General features: G+C 39.0%; 1 protein-coding gene and 1 pseudogene across 2 annotated transcripts in view; one reads left to right on the top strand and one right to left on the bottom strand.

The window, feature by feature from the left end:
• Positions 1-12,956, top strand: part of LOC130413349 (SRC kinase signaling inhibitor 1-like) — a 45,697-nt gene extending 32,741 nt beyond the window's left edge. The window contains exons 9-21 of one of the 2 annotated variants that reach the window (XM_056738465.1): positions 611-634; positions 1,397-1,557; positions 2,116-2,291; positions 2,371-2,501; positions 2,615-2,762; positions 2,848-3,077; positions 3,608-3,834; positions 3,968-4,253; positions 4,696-4,838; positions 5,054-5,239; positions 5,407-5,505; positions 6,543-6,686; positions 8,638-12,956. In XM_056738465.1, the coding sequence (XP_056594443.1) occupies positions 611-634; positions 1,397-1,557; positions 2,116-2,291; positions 2,371-2,501; positions 2,615-2,762; positions 2,848-3,077; positions 3,608-3,834; positions 3,968-4,253; positions 4,696-4,838; positions 5,054-5,239; positions 5,407-5,505; positions 6,543-6,686; positions 8,638-8,652 (1,970 nt within the window). In that variant the 3' untranslated portion in view covers positions 8,653-12,956. Of the gene's footprint in view, positions 1-610; positions 635-1,396; positions 1,558-2,115; positions 2,292-2,370; positions 2,502-2,614; positions 2,763-2,847; positions 3,078-3,607; positions 3,835-3,967; positions 4,254-4,695; positions 4,839-5,053; positions 5,240-5,406; positions 5,506-6,542 lie in introns of both variants that reach the window. The other variant, XM_056738466.1, reaches the window with a different exon arrangement.
• Positions 12,957-14,420: 1,464 nt separating this feature from the next.
• LOC130412832 (formin-like protein 1) overlaps positions 14,421-20,820 on the bottom strand; it is an 8,797-nt pseudogene continuing 2,397 nt past the window's right edge.

The raw sequence follows: 20,820 nt of genomic DNA, 5'->3' as shown, positions 1-20,820 counted from the left end.
TTCATAAGGTCGATATGTACATGGATCTGGAGTAAAACATGAAAAGAATGTATTTAAAACACATGTTATTTTTTACTAGTGTGGTGCTAAATTGAGTTTTGCACAAAATGATGATAATCAGGGATCATAATATAAGAATGAGGTGGATTTAGCTTCTTTTGCATTAGCCCGAGTTTTCCATGATTTGGTTGATCAGAAGTGTAAATAGTACACTGAGAGAAACCGTTATCACAATACATATGTTTTAAGATTTGGCATGAAACTTATCCTACACCGTTTGTGCAGACACCAATGACAGCAACCACAAAGCATCGTCCTTTCAACCTGATATACTGTTAGTAGATCCTAATAATACACTGCTAAGCAATCCACTCCAGCATCACGTTGGCGGGTTTTACTAAGATCTAGTTGTAAACTATGTGGTTTTTAATGAAAACAAAACAAAGAGTTACAATGTTGCAGTTCACGTTGATTCATGAAAGCAACGATCAGGTTCTTCAGACCTGATCGTTGTCTAATAATGACAGAATGAAAAGATTTGTGTATGTGTGTTTGTGCACTATAGTGTGTATTGTTTGGGACGGATAACTGGTGACCTTTTATATTTCAGCTGGCAGGTTTAGAAAGAAAAAAGGTATATTACTGTATGTGTGGTTGTCTGTCACCCTCGGTTCTAATGTGTTGCACTGCGATTCTTTCTCAGGAGTGTATAAAACGTTTTCATGCTAATATTCAGGGATCTCAGATCCTGGAGTTTGAAAACCCTCTGTTTATGTATATACAGTGTTTATAAAAAGTATTCACCCCCTTGGACTTTTGTTGTTTATTTATTTAAAATTCAAAATTCTGTATTGACAAGTGGTCAAAATTTCCATTTCGATAGGAAACGGTTCAACTGTTGAAAAAGTCCAATGAGGTGAGATTATGCTTTTATGGTCGCTGTATATATGTCTGTCCTATGGATTATCCCGGAATGTATTTGTTGTAGTCATGAAAATTCCCACTAACACTCTTAAATGTCTATTTACTGGAATGTCCTGTCTGCTATTTTTCAGTCTTTCAAAGGATCTTAACAGAGAGCAAGACGTTTGTGTTTCTTAATCTACTGTATATAGCGTTCTGAATGTCAATGCAAATGTAAAGGTCTGAATTTGAATGTTTGTTGCATGAATATACACCGTGCAATACACGGACTGTCTACTCGGTTGTGTTGCATTTGTCTTTTGATGTGCCTGTACTACCGATCAACTCAAAGGGAGTTGTTTTTGTTGGGTACAGACACATAAAGCAGAATAAAATAGCTAATAGACTCATGGGTAATCGCACACTGTCAAAGGTCAACGTTTAAATAATGTTGCATGACACTAATATATGACTTTCACTCCCGGACTGGTAGTCTCGTCCCCGTCTGCGCCCCTGGCCCTGATGCCACCCCCGCCCACTGGAGAGTCTCTACCAATAGCGATGTCCCGTTCCCAAATGCAGCTGCATCTCAGCGACCTGCAGCAACACACAGCTGAACTGCGCAAAAAACTGTCAGAACTGCGACAACTGCAGGCGAGTGTTTATTTGTGTGTGTCCGTGGCTCTAAATCTTTAGGGATGCTTAGTTCAATCATGCAAAAAATATATTTACATGATATATGTTTAATCATATAGCAGATGCTTTTATCTAAAGCGACTTACAAAACGGAGAAAGTCAATATTTACTGTTTCACAATATGAATAGGAGAAGTTGACATTATCACACTATTGTAAATATCTATAAAAATAAAATGTTTTAAAGGGGCAGTACCCCAAAAATATTTTTTTTCTCATAAATTGTCATTCTTGTGATTTTCACATACTGTAAATGTATTATATGGTTTCAAAAGACTTGAAGTATAGTGTATGATTGACTCATTTCAGGGTACATTATGGGGCTTTACTTTTATTTTTGCAGCCTAATTGCCCCAGTCTCCATTCACTTTCATTGTATGGAAAAAGACGCAGCATAAATAGCTCTTTTAATTGTTCCTTTAATGCTTGCAGTTTCAAACAACACCAACATTGTATTTTGAGGCTGGTCTATAATATTTCTAATGAGTTTATATAACATTTTGAGTTTACCCTACAGATGCAGAATCAAGATTCTGTTCAGGCATTACTAAGACAGACAGAGTCTGATTTGGGAATGTGTCTGATCGAGGCGTCTCGGACGCAGGAAGATCCGTTACAGCGCCAGCGCCTTCTTGTGGAGGAGGAGAGGCTTCGCTATCTTAATGAAGAAGAACTTATTATACAACAACTACAGTGAGTCAAAACACAATCACAAAATACCACGTGATACAGTGTCCACCGATGTCTGCAGTTTGTGTTTTATGTTTTACAGCGATCTTGAGCGCTCTGTGGAAGAGATGAAGGCAGGGGCGGGGCTAAACCATCATCTGGTGACGGAACAGGAAATAGAACAGAAGAGTTTGGAACTCAGAAGACTCGGAGAGACGGTAGCTGAACTCAAGAGTGAGTGACCAGAAGATGGATTTGTACAGAAATGGCAACCCGACACATATGTAAACAGACTTTAAGTCAAAAACACACACACACGACTCACTATCTGTGTTGTGTGAATGTAGATCAGTTCCCCACTTTGCAAAGTAAGATGCGTGTGGTGTTGAGGGTGGAGGTGGAAGCTGTCAAGTTTCTTAAAGAGGAACCGCTCAGACTGGAGGCGTTGTTGAAACGTTGCAGAAGCATCACCAATACGCTTGCTCTGCTGCGCAGGTATAACAAACGCTCGTTCACTCTATCGCGCACACATGCTCCAGCACTACAGCTAAAGAAGTCTTCAGGGTCTTTGTTTGTACAGGCAGGTGTCTGAAGGTGTGTGGAGAACCCCGGATGACTTCAGTAGTTCGGTTTCAAGCATGAGGGAGGCGGATTTCAGCCGTTGCTCGGATCTGGATATTCTCACCAGCCCGTCTCTAAATCTGCCAGACCTGGCGGGCACCTTATCGGTCGCCACCACTCTCTCCGCATGCTTGGGTACTAATACCACCCTGGGGGCAAATCCCAGCCTGACTAGTGCTTCCATTATTGGTAATCCCCTGCTTTATATTCGTTTTGTCTTATTTTTTATATTCACAATTATTATAGGAAGGATGGGGTGGGTCATTTTTCTTCAAGAATTAGGGTTCGGAAAAGTGCAAAAAAATATATCCATATCATGAATTAGATTATTTGGGGAGTAAAGTGTGTCATCTTCAGGTTTTTTGTAGATATACAGTAGTTAGAAAAAGGAACAAGTCAATAGAAGCAAAGAACTTAAAAAGTGAAGTGTTTGATTCACAAGAAGCTGTTCTACGGTTATAATTTATTACAACAGCCATAATACACATTTATTTGATTTCATTTATTACTTTCTATTATTTATATAAATATTTGACATTCTCACTGACTTTAGCAATATTAATAAAAACCTATTTATTTTGTCAATTGTATTTTGTATTAAATAATACCACCATATATATTTTGAACATGTAAATAAATCAAATCACTCTATGGATGAACAGAATGATCACGAGAGATCTAACTAGATTTGTCGATCTAAACACTTGATTTATTTTTAGGGGGAACCACAAGTCTATCTAACATACTCAGCTCCACTGTTGGTCCCTGTATGAGCGGCAGTGGGATTTTGGGCAGTACCACACTGGGCAACTGGTTGGCCTCAGCCGGGGCAACAGATTCGATCATGCCTGAACTGGACGGGACCTCAACAATAAGGACGGGCGGGCTGGAAGATCTGCCCTCACGCAGAGAATCTGATAAAGGTGTTTCCGTGGAGGTCCGACTGGTAATGAACAAGTTTTTATATTTGAGATGTTTAATCTGGGTCTAATGTGAATAGAGTGATTCTATTCATTGTATTTTCAACATCAGACAGAAAAAATTATCCTTGTTTTTTCTGCCTGGGAATACGTCTTTAGGCCGCCGAGCGAGACTGGGAGGAAAAGAGAGCCAGTTTAACTCAGTTCAGCGCTCAGGACATCAACCGTCTGCTGGAGGAAACGCAAGCTGAATTAATGAAGGCCATTCCTGACCTGGACTTCGCCGCCAAGCAGATCACCAAACCGGCCGTTCCTCCGAAACCTCAGATGTCTTCTCTCCCGGCACCCGGTTCAGCGTCCTCAACCCCGACCTTAACACCTGAACACCAGCCCAAAACTCCACCCAAACCCCCCAGCAAAGACGGCATCCCGCGCAGGGGATCAGGTGAGATCGCTGCAGTACAATTAAAGTGATAGTTCAGCCAAAAAATATCCATTCTGTCAACCTTTACTCACCCTCTTGTCATTTCAAAACTGCTTGACTTTCTTTCTTACCCAAAACACAAAAGAAGATATTTTGAAAAATGTTATTAACCGGACCCCATTTACTTGCGTTGGTTTTGTGTCGGTACAATAGAAGTAAATGGGGTCCAGTGCTGTTCGGTTACTAGCTTTCTTGAAAATATCTTCTTTTGTGTCGTATGACTAACACTTCAAATGGTTTTTATTGTCTCCCCCAGTCTCTATTATCTCTTTACATGGAGCAGTCCGGTCCTCTGAGGCACAATATTACATTTTGTTCATCGCTTTCATACCATGTATTTACTGACACACATGGCACACATTAATATCTTCTCTGATTCATTGATGACTAATTGTGTATTTAGGAGAGTTGACCGTGCCACGGTATCGAACAGAAAAGCTGTCCAAGTCTCCGCCCCCTCCACCTCCCAGAAGAAGTTTCCCATCAGGCCTTGGGCTCACGACCAGCAGCAGCGGAGAAGTTATCACCATAAACAAGAGCGTTAAGGTGAATACCCAAATTGAGATTTTCTATTTACAAGATTTGTATTTCGGCTTTACCGACGAGGTGCTCATTAAGGTTTGAGCATCAAATACTGGGTTGTTGGGCAAGATATGGGCAAACCAAGGTTTATGTGAACCTGTCCATATTTGACCCAACTGTGAGTTGAAATAACCCAGTACTTTTAGGGTCTTTAAAATCGTTGTGTCTTGTTTGTGTAGAAGTTAGAGAAAAGTGAGAACAAAGAGGATTCCGATGTAGCGACTAACTCTCAGACGCCACCCGTCAAACTGAGACGGCCCTCGACCTCAGACGGACCCCGACCCTCCTCCACACCTCCGGTCATCGCCGCTTCCGGAATGAAAGAAGATGAAGACGAGGATGAGAGGATAATGGCCGAGCTGGAGGTAAACGAACATAGGAGGTCAGGGAGCCATTAAACTGACACTCAGCGGTCAGAATTCACACACAGGGCTGTTGTAGTTTTGAGTCTTTAGTTGTGATGTTTTTGCTAGTGTTATGAGTTTGTAAGTAATGATTTTTATTCCACACACAACACACACGTGTGCGACAGGCATTTCAGAGAACCCCAGTGAAAGAGCTCACGGCTCAGGTCTTCTCTGACAGGGTTGACAGGACAGGCCAGTGGATCAACAGCTCTCTGTGGAGAGAGGTACAGTAACAGAGCTTTCTAGAACGTCTGCCGTTGAGTGTTTCCCTCAAACCTACTCATGCACTTGTACACTAAACTATTGAACCTGTCCCCGTGTGTGCTAGTGCATTCTGACCTTAATATGAATCTGTTCTTTGAAAGCGTAACACTGTTCACTCTCTTTTACATCCTTTTAACTCTGAAGAACTCATGACCTCATATAAACTGGAGTTTCTTTATGAATGTTTGTAAATATGTTCCCTTTTCAGATTAATTCAAGAAGTGTTGCTTTCATTCAGAGTCTTGATCTAAAGGGACTTGAGATGTCTGCACAGCTGGTTTTAGCTTGCAAAGTGTTTTCTTAATCTCTCACAGTGTTAAAGTGAAATAGTGCTAATATACATTTTCTTTTGTCAGTCAACACTTCTGCTTTGTCTTATCTGGCTTCTCTTTCATGTATTAAAGGGATAGTTCATCTTTGATCCACCTTCATATCTTTCCAAATCTGTATGACTCTATTTCTTCTGCAGAAGATGAAAGAAGATATTTAGAAGAACGTTCAAAAGCAAACAATATTGACCCCCATTGACTTCCATAGTAGAGACACAAAACCAGTGAAACATTTTTCAAAATATCTTCTTTTGTGTTCCACGTAGGAAAGAATCATATACCCATTTTTATGACATGAAGGTGAACAGGCTTTTCTGTAGCTCAGTGGTAAGAGCGTGGCGCAAGCAACGCTAAGGTCATGGGGTTTGATCTCAGGATTGCACATAGTCAGAAACAAATGTATAGTATAATTCAATGTAAGTCGCTTTGTGTAAAAGCATCTGCCAAATGCATAAATGTAAATGTAATGAACAAGTAATGACAATGTTTATTTTTGGGTGAATGGTCCCTTTAACTAACTCAATTTTAATAGAACGTTTATTGATTCCACACTTCACATTACAAAGTACACACGCTGCCTTCAAATGAATCCACATCAAATTAAAGGCGGTCACTTTCCCGAGATTGAATCTGGTGTTATGTATTGATGTTGTTCTCTCGTTCCTCAGTCTGTAGGAACTCCTCCGGGCTCAGTTAAACTGGTTCAGCCGTCCTCCGTGGCCCGTCTGCGTCATCTCCAGCAGAGCAGCCTGGAGCGTCAGACCCGGAAACAACAGGAAGAGTTTCCTAAACTTCAGCAGGGTCAGCAGCAGGTATTTCACTTCTAACAGAAACCTCCCCTGCTCTCCTGACCGGTGTTCCCACGTCTGATCTACGCTGTGTTGACTTCAGAGACTTTCTGCACAGATTTCCTCTGTGCAGGCACAAGTCTTATTGGACTCGTACATTCACTCATTTCAATTACAGATGTAATATTTTCCTCTTTCGTTCAACACGAGATATTCTTCCAGGACTACAGCGCAATGTAGTTTATCGCAGTGCCAGGAAACCACTGGTTTAGCCAAATGACTTCAGTCAAATTTCTTTCATTGTTTGGCACATGATCTGACCGCAGGAGAAAGATCTCCCTAAACTGGGTGGACTTTTAATGTCCTTATATTTAATTTAAACAGGATATTCACTGAGAAATGTACGGCGTGACTTGATTTGATACATCTTGAAAAACACGTATGTTGTGACAAATGAGTGTTCACACCAGACTGGAGACAGACCCCAATGCAATCCTTGTTAATACACATCTAAAAACTATTCATTCAATTCATTCACATCATCAGAACCACACTCAGTCCAGATAACGTCAACAGAAAAGGAAAGTTATTTAAGAAGCAGAGCAAGTTGTTGAATTTTTGATAGAATATTATGAATAAGAACATCAATTTTTATTTGAAGTAATTTGTATTTAAGAAAGTAAATAGGGTTCCGTTTGACTTGTGTGCGTCTGGGATATGTGTGTGTCCCAGATGATGAGTTGGCATGTTGTTTATTATAGGTGATGTGAGGTCTTATACCACACTTGAACCATTCTGAATCAGATTTTGATGAGCAGTCAAAGACCGGGTAAGAAATCAGTAATACTTTACTTAAAGCCTTTATGTTTAACGCATTATAAAGGGTTATTAAAGGGTATGATGCATTATAATTGTTCATAATGTGTGTTGTAATGCATTAAATGTTGTTGTAAATAATTTTAACCAAATTAAAAGTGTAAGAAAGAATTGAAAAGTTTTGTTATGTATTAACTGTAGTTACAATTATTAATGAGACATTATAAAGCATTGTAAGGTGCATTGCAAGGCATAATTAATACATTAAAATGACTTTTATAAAGCATCACACATACAGTAAATGCTTTAAGTAAAGTGTTAGCAAGAAAACCTCTGCTATTCTCTGTGTGTATGACAGATCAGGTGCAGACGATGTGTCATATGTGATCTAGAAACTGACGTTGGCATTACTGTTTCAAGGCGTTGCAACATTCGGTCAGACACCAGAAGGAATTGGTTAGATATGAAGTTAGATATGAACGTTGAATCCTGCTCAGTGCTGCTAAACCTCAGGGACTGACCTGAGAAAAAAACATGGAGAAATAGATAGATACATACAGCCACAGAAACGATAAGAGATCACTTCAGTTATGCATTTCTGCATTCTACATATACTTCTATTGAATATATCTCTGCTGTCCTTCTGAAACCTTGTATCTCCATATCTCGTGATTTTTATTTCTTGCCATAAATCATTATTATTCGTCACCCTTTATATTTGTCACTGGGTTTTGCAAATATCTGACCAATAACAAGAATCAAAAAGTGCTTGTCAATGTTAACAACACAGTATACAAGCATAGAGAAGGTACAGTGTCCAGAAAAACTGTGAATTTGGACATCTGAGGTTTCGAAAGGACAGTGATGATATGTTCAACATATTTATTTCAACATAAACATTTCATATTTTTTAATTTTCTGTAAATAAATTCAAACAAAATAGAATATTTTCATTTGGATTTTGGGAAAAAAATATAATTTTAAACAGTAAATGCAGACAAAAGGATAATTTTGAATTAGTCTCTTCATTTTTTCTGCGGCTGTATATTAATGATATGAAATGGTTCAGGTTTGTAATTTCTTCACAGTGAGAAGAGTGGATCCTGTTTGCTTGACCAATGGCGTATACTTTTTAACTAACATGAAAATATTATTTTAGAAACTCATCTGGTGACACTGATGGCAGAGAAAGTAAAACCTTCAGCTGTGAGGAGGAAATTTCCACTGAATAATGCACACAAGCGACTGAACAAGAAGAGGAAACAATGTACAGTGTTGTACAGTCTCATCAGGCCAGACGGCTCGCAAAGTCAGCGTTCCCCTAATGTATCCCAAATGAAAGTGAAGAGAGAAGGAACATTTGGGTGGAAAGAAAGGTTGAAAGAGACAAGACAGAGAGTGGATTCATGCCTCGTCTACAGGTTGCTCTGATTCTCTCTCTCTCTTTCCTTCATCTGGTGTCTCTCTCCCTCCTGCAGGGTGAAGCTGTAGGCTATTAACTAGCCGTAAGCTTCTGAGTTAGCCGTCTTTCTGTTGTTTCACTGTGAAAATGAATAAGAAAAAAGCACATTGTGTGCAAGATACCAATTCAGATATATACTGAGCCTTACTGTGTGGCATTCACTTTGAACACAAAATGAGATTTATGAAAGGATTTTTGAGCTGTGGATGTTGACCACTTTCAGTTTGTTTCTCACACGGATTCAGGAATACCTATTACTGAAATGATGTGTGTTTGGGTTCGTTTTAAACAGAATGAGGTTTAGTAAATGAGGGTTTCGTTTTCGCCTTTTAGACATTTTTTTTTAAAACTGAAGGAACTAAACAGAACGAGAGATGTTGTAAGGAGTTTCATCCATCAATCAATCATCATGCGGTCTGGGTAGATTGCAGTCCGTGTATTGTTGTCAGAGTTACCCATCACACAGACTGAAAGAATTTAATGGACAATCACCGTGGCAACCACAAGAGGCGAGTATGTGAATCCTGAATCCTGACACAATTTTTAAGGTCCACATGAAGTCACGGCAATGTTTGACATTGAGAAGATATAAGAGTTCAAAACATACAGGTCCTCGCTTTTTCCAAAGTGGATAAAGGATTCTGTCGTCATTCTGCACTTTAGCGTCTCATCAGATTCCGGGCGGTGAGGGAAACTAAACCCACTGTAGGCTGTTGACGCCAACCATCCTTTTGCATTTTAATGCATTTCTGTAAAAAATATTCGAACATTCTTTAGTCTCACAAGCTTGTGATTTATTCACCACACGTTGTATCCGTTTATAGGATGTAATGTCAATGCGGTGTGCATAGTAATCCATGCATACAAATGATGTGTACAGTATCCTACTACAAAAATATTTCAAAGACTTTGAAATATATTCCTATAGATTGGAATATGACATATAATAGAAATTTAGGTATTTTTAGGAATAAAGAAATCTATAGATTCACTGAACACTTTAATACTAGTGTTAAAGGGGTCATATGGCGCGAATCCGTGTTTTTCTTTGTCTTTGGTGTGTTTCTGTATTAGACAAGTAAAATGGCAAAAAATGAAAGTGTGTGAACAAAAGATTCTATCTAAAAGCAAACGCTCACCCTGACCTGCCTGAAACCACTCCCACAAATCTACATCAGTTGGTGGTCTGATTTGACTAAGACCACCCAAATGTAAACGCAAGTAAGGTGGTGTACCTGTCAGTACAATTGAAGAGGAACCTGATGTTCCAAATATAGTCAGAGGCGTTATATGCCCGTCACACGCTTTCAGTATTCCACCAATCACAACGCACCGGATAACTGGCCAATCAGAGCACACCTCGCTTTTCAGAGAGGCGGAGCAAAGAGGAGATAAAAACATGCACGGTATGTGGAGTATACACGTTTTTAACAATAATACAACAATAATATTACTTTTAGCCGTGTCATGTGACCCCTTTAAACCAGAGAGCAATTTGTTGAGGCCACAGGAAACAGGGACTTTTATCTTTGTTTTTGTACTCCAACACATTGCATGTTTTACACTACAACCCTTTCTTTTTTCGTACATGGATTGCGCACCTCCAGACAGTTGTCTTGATCAGAGTCGACAGCGGATCAGTTTTGTTTTCTAGTGCAATGAGTCTACGGTCTGAACCACAACAGGAGACAACAGGTTTCCCCGTCATCAGTCCGTGTCGAACCACCCCGGCTTTGTTCCCAGGCAAAGATGTGGATAATTTGGCATGCCGTAGTGTCTGACGGACCAGTCTGCTCGGGCTTAATGGGAGGTCTGTGGCATGAATATGTCATCGGGACAGTTTGGCGCATCGAGCAGCGGCTCCGTAAAGATTCCGTTTGAAGGGATTATTTCTTCTTAAAAGGTCAAATTGTTTGTTGGCCCCCGAGTGCCAAGGAGCATGTGAATAGTGAGTGGATGTGTCATTTTGTTTGTATCTTGAGGGTTTCCCAGGACGTCGCTGTTGATGTTTAATAAGGTGAACTAAATCCCGCTTGTAGAGAAGCTCTCGGCCCTGAACACTGTAAGAAGCAGCCGGCTGGAAAAATGATTCAGCCTGTCGTTCTCATCGCTGTTCTTGACTTCTTGATTCAAAACTTCATCTGCAAATAATGACTTTATCAGGGAGAAACTAATCCTGACTGTCAAGAGAAGATAAACGATTCATAATGAGGTGAAAAACAGAAATGCTGCTAATAGAGCTGGTTAATGAAACGCTGTTACACAACAGATGCCACTTTGTGTCCTTATAATGCGATATGACAAGTTATTTGTTGAACGTGAAAATGCTGCAGTACAAAAACAGCCTATTCATATCCAATATACTGATTCAGTTCAGTCAGCGAGGTTTCACTGTGGGCGGGGCTACCGAGTGTGACGCGTGCTTTTATTGGCTCTTTAATGTCGTGCCCTTCACAGGTCAACTTTAGATCAAACTTGTCCACATCAACCTGTACTCAGTCACAGTGTTAATAGCAAGAAAAGGTCATCTCTATTCTACTTTGATGTTAAATGAATAATCTGGACATGCAGTATATGTCCCCTTTTTTGTCTCTAGGCCACGACCGCGTTTAAGTGTCACGAAGCTAATACATAAAAAAACATACTTTTACATACATAATGTTTATAATAAATGTACTTTGCAGAATTAAAGTTATATGTTTTGAGAAAAGTCAAAGTTACGAGAATGAAGTCGTGGCAATATGTCATATTTGGTTTCATTGTTGCAACATCTCGTATTTTTAATTAGAAAAAAATCCTGATTTATTCCCGTTATTTGACTTTATTTAAATCACACAACTTTTTGATCTTGATATCATTTTTGCGTGACACTAAACATCATACATGTAACTACTGTAAGTAAAATATTAAGAAACACTGCCTTCTTGTGACTATTACAGGTAAATCAAAACCACCAAAGTAAAAAAATACAGTTCCCTCTTAATCTATGCGTTGCTTAATGTATTCAGGAGCATTAGTTGAAACATTCAATCAGCTCAACAGAAAGATTTCATTGCAAGTATTGATTTTATCTTTGTTTTTCTCTCTTTTATCCACCGACCTGTCCTAACTTGCTTGTATCTGATCCTCAGTCGACCCTCTCCTGACCTCACGCTGAAGTTATCTACAGTACATACACTAGAGCACCATAAATATGGCCGACATCAGTCTCTCGTAAACTCTTACAGTAAGAGAGACGTAACACTCTTCCCTTCAAAATATTTTAATCTGGGTTGCATGAAATATCTGAAACAATGGGAATTTAAGGTTGTTTAGGATATAAGAATAAAAAACAGACATGGTGACCTCTTTATTCTAACACAAGAAGACGTTTGTTTATGTATAACCATCCACTTTACCTTTCTACCTCAAATTGTCCTGTAAATGTTGTTGGCATGTTGACCATCAGCCTTGAGTTCTGCCATCCTCAGTGTCCCTACATGCCCCTTTTAACCCGACATTTGACCCTGTTCAAGGTGCACGTACACTAATTGGCAACGATGACCCTGGGAATCAAGGAGAACCCCCAAATCCCACATGGATTGTCCACGACTAAAGCACAATGTATCTGACATTACAGAAGAGCTTTGACAAAGGTACGAATCTAAGGTTACGGTTCTGTTCTCTACACTAGGCAAGAAACGTCAAATGGTACAATAATGCTGAAATGAGTTTTAGACCCACGTTTGAATTGCTAATTGCGTAGAAATAATTGTCTAGATGTTCTGCAATTCTAGAGTCGTAGCACAACTAAAAACAGTAATCGTACTATACGTGACGAGTGAAACTCTCAATTGATAAGAAATTCAAAATCAAGTATAAACTAGATTTTTATTCAAGATTAGCTTTTGTATTTTTATAAGCAAAAGAAAGAGAATGTGTTAGAATAGTGTGACTAAATTCACGTGGGGTACATGCCTTATCCAAATTCATGTCCAAACGATGCTCGGGAATCTATATGCATCAAAAGATCCGTGTTTCCCCAGTGCAATCAGAAGTGTGACTGTGAATTTACTCCATTTTACAGCGCATTTCATCATACATGCAAACATACGTGTGAAGCACTTTGTGTCACTGAACTGAACATGAAAAAGCAGATGATGCTGAACCAAACCTCTCATAATGAACGCAAAGGGTTTATATGGTATACAACGGCTCCACTGCCATCGTCCTTCCTCACTTTAAGCAAAAGATGTTGTATGTAAACCTGTATATTATTATGAAAAAAGAGGTTGATGCTTTAGTGATGGTGTCCATCAGAAGCCCGGTACATACCTCATTTTTTCTTTGTGACTTGATATGGAAAAGAAACCCAAACTCTCTGAGCACCATGAGCTGTGTTAACATACTGCTATATGTACAAAGCAACAGTGTATCTGTGTACCTGTATATAAACTGTATCATGGATATGTTCATTTAAGGTATTTTTTGTAATCTTTTTTATTTGAACTATGTCACGAGACTTCTGAACTGCATGCAGAGATCTTGAAGTGCGCATGCAGAATCTTCTCTCTGTACGTTTTGTTAAAGTGTGTAAGATAGGTGGCTTTCTGTATTTAAAAAGAGAAACTTTTTTTAAGAAATAGAGTTCTATGTAAGTAGATCAGATCCTTTTCACTGTTGTCTTTAATCTATAACAAACCATTCAACCATTCCAAACCTCTTTGGCGCCGGCCAGTAGATTCAACAAAAAAACACTTTTCATTAATGCAACAGATAAAATGTATATATCCATTTATCTGTTGACAAATTCTTGTGATCAAACCATAACGATACAAGTGTGAATGCAATGTCGACCAATAGAAATATATCTCTATGGAAATGTTATAATGCAGAAGTTGTAATCATGTTGATAAAACCTTGTCTGGTTCTGTATGTACAAGAGACTGTTGGTTTTGAATGTCCTTGTGGTGTTTTGTGACTATTAAAGTGAGTATCTTCTACATATGACTTCCACATTATTCCTCCAGTTATATTCATTTCAAGAGTTTTATTTGTGATTTGTGACCCTGGATCACAAAACCATTGTTAAGTAGCACGGGAACATTCTTAGTAAAAGACAAAAATACATTGTGTGGTTCAAAATTATCTATTTTGCTTTTATGCCAGAAATCATCAGGATATTAAGTAAAGATCATGTTCCATGAAGATATTTTGTAAATTTCCTACCTGAAATATATCAAAACTTTATTTCTGTGAGTGGATGTTCTGCCACAGTGCATCTGATTATCAACTTCAAAGGCAATTTTCTCAATATTTAGATTTTTTGCACTCTCAGATTCCAGAGTTGTTAACGCTTGTATCTCAGCCAGATATTGTCCTATTCTAACACCTCAGACATAATCAGAAATCTTATTTATTCATCTTTCAGGTTATGTAAAAATTGACCCATAAGACTGGTTTGTTGTCCAGCGTGACATTTTTTTGATATGTGCCAGTCATCCAGTATAAAATCTTTATTATGTCATATGTATGTAGAAAGATATAGTAATGGATTTGTATGAAAAATACAATATACACTGATAAGCCACTGCTATTTAAAGTAAGGAGCAAAGATGTGGTAGAAAATTATGAAGTTTATAAAACAATCTCGGGTCATGCTTCACCCCAAAATGAAAAGAAACACAAGACAGAAATTTTATCATTATTTGAACATGGTTGTATTTGCTTAATTGTGGTTCGAAGTTCCATTTTAATTCATTCAAAATATGTTCTTTGTAATTTTGGGGTGAAATTTATATTCTTAATGGGATACATATAGAATGAATCTTGAATTGATTCTTTATACAACTTAATTTAAAGTTCATATTAAATATGGAAGTTTAAATATTTCTTGTAAACAGTTTTTTTTGGCTTCCCTGTTCATCATGGAGTTCTTTCAGACGTGTGTGTGTTACAGGGAGATATCTGAGGACACTTGAAGTTGCTGAGCTGCTTTCCATTTGGCGCTTCGTCTGCCTCCGTCCGCTCGGATATACGGCTGGTTCCTCAAATCTACACACACACAAAGTCAGCAACTCTCAAAGAAGGTTTACAATACTCAAGACATCATTAACAGGCCGCAAAGAACCTATTAAAAACTGGAAGGACCCCACTATCAGAGTTTAGGGGCCAAGACAAGTTGCAGCAAGTTTTAGAAGGTTAAACAGATAGCAGAGCAAACAGATAGAGATGCCTGGAGAGATGGAGAAGACAGAGGAAAGATACCTTCAGCCACAGAAAAACAGACAGTTATACAGAAGTGGCTTCGCTGAAAGCAGAATCACAGAGCAGACGAGAAGAACGTTTCCCTGAATGCGCCACAAACGGCACCGCATGCAGAGCTGAGAAGCACAAAAACACATCCAGTCTTTATAAGAGCATGTATGTATATATAAGCAAATCTGAATCCACACTTAAGCCCCCCAAATATCAAAAGATGTACCAACATTCAAGAAAGTGTGTAACAGGAAATGAGCGTTGAGAGGCAAGAAGGAAACACAATATTATTAATCATATATTTGATTGATAAATATGATGTCAAGTCTATTTAAAGTGTGGAATTAGCTGCATTCTACACTTAAACGACTTATTTTTTAAGTATGTAAGATAGTACGCCAGTCCTGAGATGCTCTAAAATTCCTTTGAGCACTAAGTCAGATGATGTTTGCTCTGACAGAACATGTCATCTTAAGCATCTATCTGAATTTGTCGATTTTTCATTATTTAAGTTCATGCTTTAAATATTTAATTTGTCTGTACACACATGTACGCTTTCACACTTTTGTATTTAATCTATTGTGATTTGGCACACGAATCCTCATCTCACGCTGTTTTGGGTGGGTAGCATGCAGAAGCAGCCATTTGACCTTTGACCCCAGACTAACCTGTGATGATGTCTTCGATTGCTCCATCTTTGCCCTCTCGAACGAGAGGCGACACCTGCCTGCGTTTCAGCTCCGCGATCAGATCCATCTGCGGTAACCGCGGCAACATGGGCACCTGCTCACACGAACAGACCGTTTCCATGAACTGTTGCCATTTGATCTCCCGTCTTTTCATGTTCTGGTTCTTTACCTTATGAGTCGCAGACATCATCATGGGAGGCTCAGAGTTGGCGAAGTCTGCGCTGTCCTCATTCTCAGAGAAATGCTTCCTCCGGTGCATGTTTTCTTGTTCGGCCAGCTACCGGAACACGGAGAGAGAGAGAGAAAAGGTGACAGTTATACACCGTTTATTATTTATTTAGTTTATTTGCAGGATTTGCACATTTGCTGCTAACAAGTGATTAAAGAATCTAGACATCAACACGTCACAATTTGCATGCTTGGATTACACTCATTTACAATCAGTTTACAAAAATATGTGTTTAATAGAAATTCCTGTTAAGTAAGTTATATAAATGTTCTTTCTAAATATTTATACACATTCACCAAATAATGAGAGAATAATGTTCTTATATAGTGATATATTTTAGTTTTACTCTAGTCTTTGTGTCAAGCTGTCATTTTAGTGTTTTTTAGTTTTAGTTCATACTCTTTTTAGTCTAGTCAAGTTTCAGTCCACTAAAGTCTGAGCATTTTAGTCTTATTTTAGTCAGAATTATCTGTACTACTAAACTGTACTATATACTATTTTTGTCTAGTTTTGGTCGACGAAAACTGATGACATTCACTCTAGTTTTATTCATTGGAAATTGTATTTTAGTCTCTTTTTAGTAATACAAAAGGTTCATGTATGCTGTTATGATATTACCTTATAGGCTTTGATGAACCTCACAAAAATAGGAAAGAACGCAGAAGGGGGCGTGGCTTTGGCATTCTCCCCAAAATACTCCACAGCTGAGTGATACACCTCCTGCACAGAGACGGACGGACATCAGTAATGCTGGTGAACCTGTGTTCACTAAAGCATGTGACATCTAATTCATTTTCATTTGAAATGCAGCGTGTTCAGAAAGAAGTGTTGCACCTGAGCTGTTTTGCTGTCTTTGAGCACGCTGTCCAGAAGACTTCCGTTTTTGGACAGAAAGTCTGTGAGAACAACGCTGTCTTTGTGTTGTTGGAACTCCTTATGTACCATCTCCATTCCCTTCTCAAGCAAGCGCACGTCTGCAATGATGCTGTCCAGGGACACTGAGAGAACCACTCGGGTTAGTCTACTTGAGTGTGCTTTATTCTTTTGTCAGCGGATCTAAAGCATATCCCAAATCTTGTTTAGGGAAGGACAGGTGAGGTTTACTCACCGAGTGCCGCTTTGTCCAGAAAGTGTATCTCAGTGTGAAAGTTCTGCAGCTGTGGATATTTCTCTTGTATGATGCTGACGATGAAGTGCAGAAGCGTCTGTTTTCGATCTGTGGATTTCATCTCCAAAAGCTGCAGAAATGTGAGACGGACATTTCTGTAAACATCATTTAATAATAGCACATGAGATCTGAAACTATATCACCAGCACTTATTTATTATTATTATTTATACTTCACTAAATAGCATTCGTCCGTGATCTAATGCATTATCAAAATCAAATACCAGGTCAAGACTTTGGAGTCGAAATCCATATGCTGAGCCTCTTTTCTCACTGTTCATGTAATTCCCAAACGCAAGAATGATCTAGAGAAAAGATGTTTTGTTTTTGTCAGTATTAACTGAAATGTAAGTCAAGTCACAGACTTCTGGAATATATGATTTCTTTACCTCTAGAATCTTCTTCAGTTTGCTGGAGGATTTGATGGACATGGATGCAGTGAGAATTGCGTTTAATTGCTGTGAAAAATGTGAAGAACAAAACAAAAGAGAAAAGTCTGAGTTTGATTTCCGAACGTTATTGTATCTGATGGGGATGTGTACTGCACATACTCACCGGCTGTAGAAGCTGGATGCTCTCGCTGAAACTGCCCATGAATGTCATTGTGCTGATTCTCTGCGAGAGACGTGGGATTTTACCGAATGCCACCATGAATCTGTCTTCCTCCGACAGCTCCGCCGGGGACCCGTCCCTCGCGTTCAAAATTCTGAATCATCTTCAGCTCATAATCAGATGGGATGAAACGCTCCAACTGCTCCAGAAAATCTGAGTTTAGCAAATCAAGATTACACCTGCAGAGAGAGAGAGAGGAGAGAGAGAGAGAGAGAGAGAGAGAGAGAGGATCAGGTTTATATAAGCATGTTTTGGAAGGAGAGGGATTTTTGACGCCACGTTTCTATGGCATCACAGATCTGTGCTCCGCTCATGCCTCCTCTGCGCAGTGTGATAGCCAGATTTTTGGCCCTGTTGGGGGTCCAGTAGGGAGATTTTACTTGATGCTTTGTGAGTCACTTTTATCTTCAGAGTTCCGACATCAACAGGAGCAGATTGAGCTTTGGTCTTAAACATCTCCTCAAAAACATCCATGTTAAGCTCCTGCACAGACAGCAGATGTCAAACACATGAATGGCAGTGACACAGCGAAAGACCTGCACACATTTTATAACCAAAGTATCACTGCAGTAGGGATGCAAACGTGTTGTCCACTAGAGGGCGCACTGAGACTCAGAAAGCCAAAACTATTTGAATCCCAGTAGATTTTTTGTTTTACCACATATTAAAAACTGTAATCATTTAAAACTAATAATTCATAGGACTGACACTATATATACAAATGGAAGTTCTCTCACCCAAGAGTTTGACATCAAAAGTTTGGACACACAAATTGATTCACTATGCATTAATGTTTGTAACGAGTCAGGTTGTTTTTAGTTTTATTGTTGTTTTATTCATATTTTGAATTAGCTTTTTATTTATTTTCCTTAGTTTTGTCTTTAGTTTAATATGTGGAACAATTTTGTGCGCTTGTTATTTTATTGTTTATTTTATGTATTGCTAGGCTAGATTGTTTCATGGGAAGCACTTCCGGTCTGTGTTATAATATAATTTATTTTATTTAATTAATTTATTTTATATTTCATTTATATTCGTTTAGCTTAATATTTAATATTATATTAATTGTATTAAATTAAGTGAAAACTACTTGACGGTTATTGATTCTATGAGGAGGTCAAACTGGAAGTTAAGTTTGGGCCACATAATGTTTGTTGTTTGCCGTCTTTATATATTTATTTTCATTTCTGTTTTTGCAGTTAATCGTTTTCATTTCTAATTATCCTTATATAATATGAGATTATATTCATATAAAATATGTAGGTTACTACTTTAGGTTGCTTCTACAGGTTTTGCTAACTGACCAATAAAAAAGACAAGATCCAGGTGGCTATGCCCCGCCCACATTCAGGTACCCCAGTTACACACATACACAAACACACAGATCTCACCCCAAGAACACTTTCATCATCCAGTTCTGTGAAGACGGTCCAGCCACCTGTTCTGGCATTAAAGCCTGCCAGTTTAGCAGAGGCAAACGATACTTAGTGTGGATCGGCTTCTTGCCTTTAACACCTAAACACACACACACAGGAAAAACGTGCAGCAGATAAATGTACATCAATTAGTAGCCATTTATTAGAGCATAATTTACTGTACATAATTGCTCTCACCTGTCACTATTGTAGCCCGCCCTTACAGGTAAAGGTGACGGGGGCGGAGCTAAACTCATAGGGGGTGGAGGAGGAGGAGGGCGGAGGAGGAGCATTGAAGACTGGAGGTGGAGGGGCTGGGGGCGGAGCTTGAACCTGAGGCTGTGATTCTTTCACAGGTGAGGTCTTTGAGTTTTCTGTAGAAGTCTTATCTACAAATGAAAAGAGAGCAGACTACTGTACTTCATATTGTTCAAGGAAGAAAAATTACCATTATTTACTTTTTCTAATGAGTCCATTTGACAATATATAAATATTTAGGGTCTTACCATCAGTGTTAGTGGCAGCTATGATTTGAACATCCAGAGAGCCGGAGTCTGATCTTTCCATGCAGGATCAGACCTCTGTCCTCCAGAACCTGAGCTATCCTCTCCAGCTCCGTCAAAGCTTTGGCAGAGTTCTGTCTGTCTTTCTCAATGTCTCTCTCTCTTTCTTTCTCTCTCTGCTGCAGCTGGGAGACCTGAGCACACGCCTCCTTCAGACTTTCCTAAACGCACACACACACAGGTTAGGAAACGCACACACAGTATATAAGCATGCATGCACTATATGTGATTCAAAAAGCAGCGTTACCTTCAGCAGTTCCACTTCTTTGGCGCTCTGTACGAGTTGTTTCTCAAGTTCAGACGTCTTCTTCTCGGCTTCATTCTCACACTGCTGAAGTCTGAAGATGAACTGTCATGAACACACACGTTCTGCTCGGTCAGTAGTATGCATTGACTCTTTCACTGTGTCCAAACCAGGTGCCAAGTTTTCAGTTCGGCCTATATTCTCGACTAGCAAAGCCTTCAGTCCCCCATTAATATTAGTTTCAAAATCTCTGGTTTAGGAAGGTTTGATATATTGTAACATAATAGTGTTTGTGTATTTTGGATGCGTTTACTTGTGTGTTTTTCTTCCTGTAGCTCTTCCAGATGTTCCATTATTGTGTTTTTGGCATCTGCGTCCTCTAACATTGCTCCAATATCAAACATGTTATCAAGATACGCCTGAATCTGTACCTGCAGTCTCTCGCTTTCAGTTGCGTTTAAGCTCTACAAGCACACACATAGATCAAAACAGAAATTTTAAGTATAAATGTGCATTCTTGTTATCCACCTGTTTTATCCCTCTGATTTAAGGGATCATTATTGTGAGGGTTTGGAGTGGGGAGAGGTTTTCTACAGCAGTGGTTCTCAAACCTTTTCGTGGTAAGGCCCTCTTTGTGTCGAGTACAGTGCTCAGCTCCCCATATAAAGATTCATAATCTTAATCTAAAACGTCAGTTACACAATGCTGGAACATCAATTCTTTG

The sequence above is a fragment of the Triplophysa dalaica genome, chromosome 23, assembly GCF_015846415.1.
Source record: "Triplophysa dalaica isolate WHDGS20190420 chromosome 23, ASM1584641v1, whole genome shotgun sequence".
Lineage (NCBI taxonomy): Eukaryota > Metazoa > Chordata > Actinopteri > Cypriniformes > Nemacheilidae > Triplophysa > Triplophysa dalaica.
This window is presented reverse-complemented; position numbering and strand designations above follow the sequence as displayed.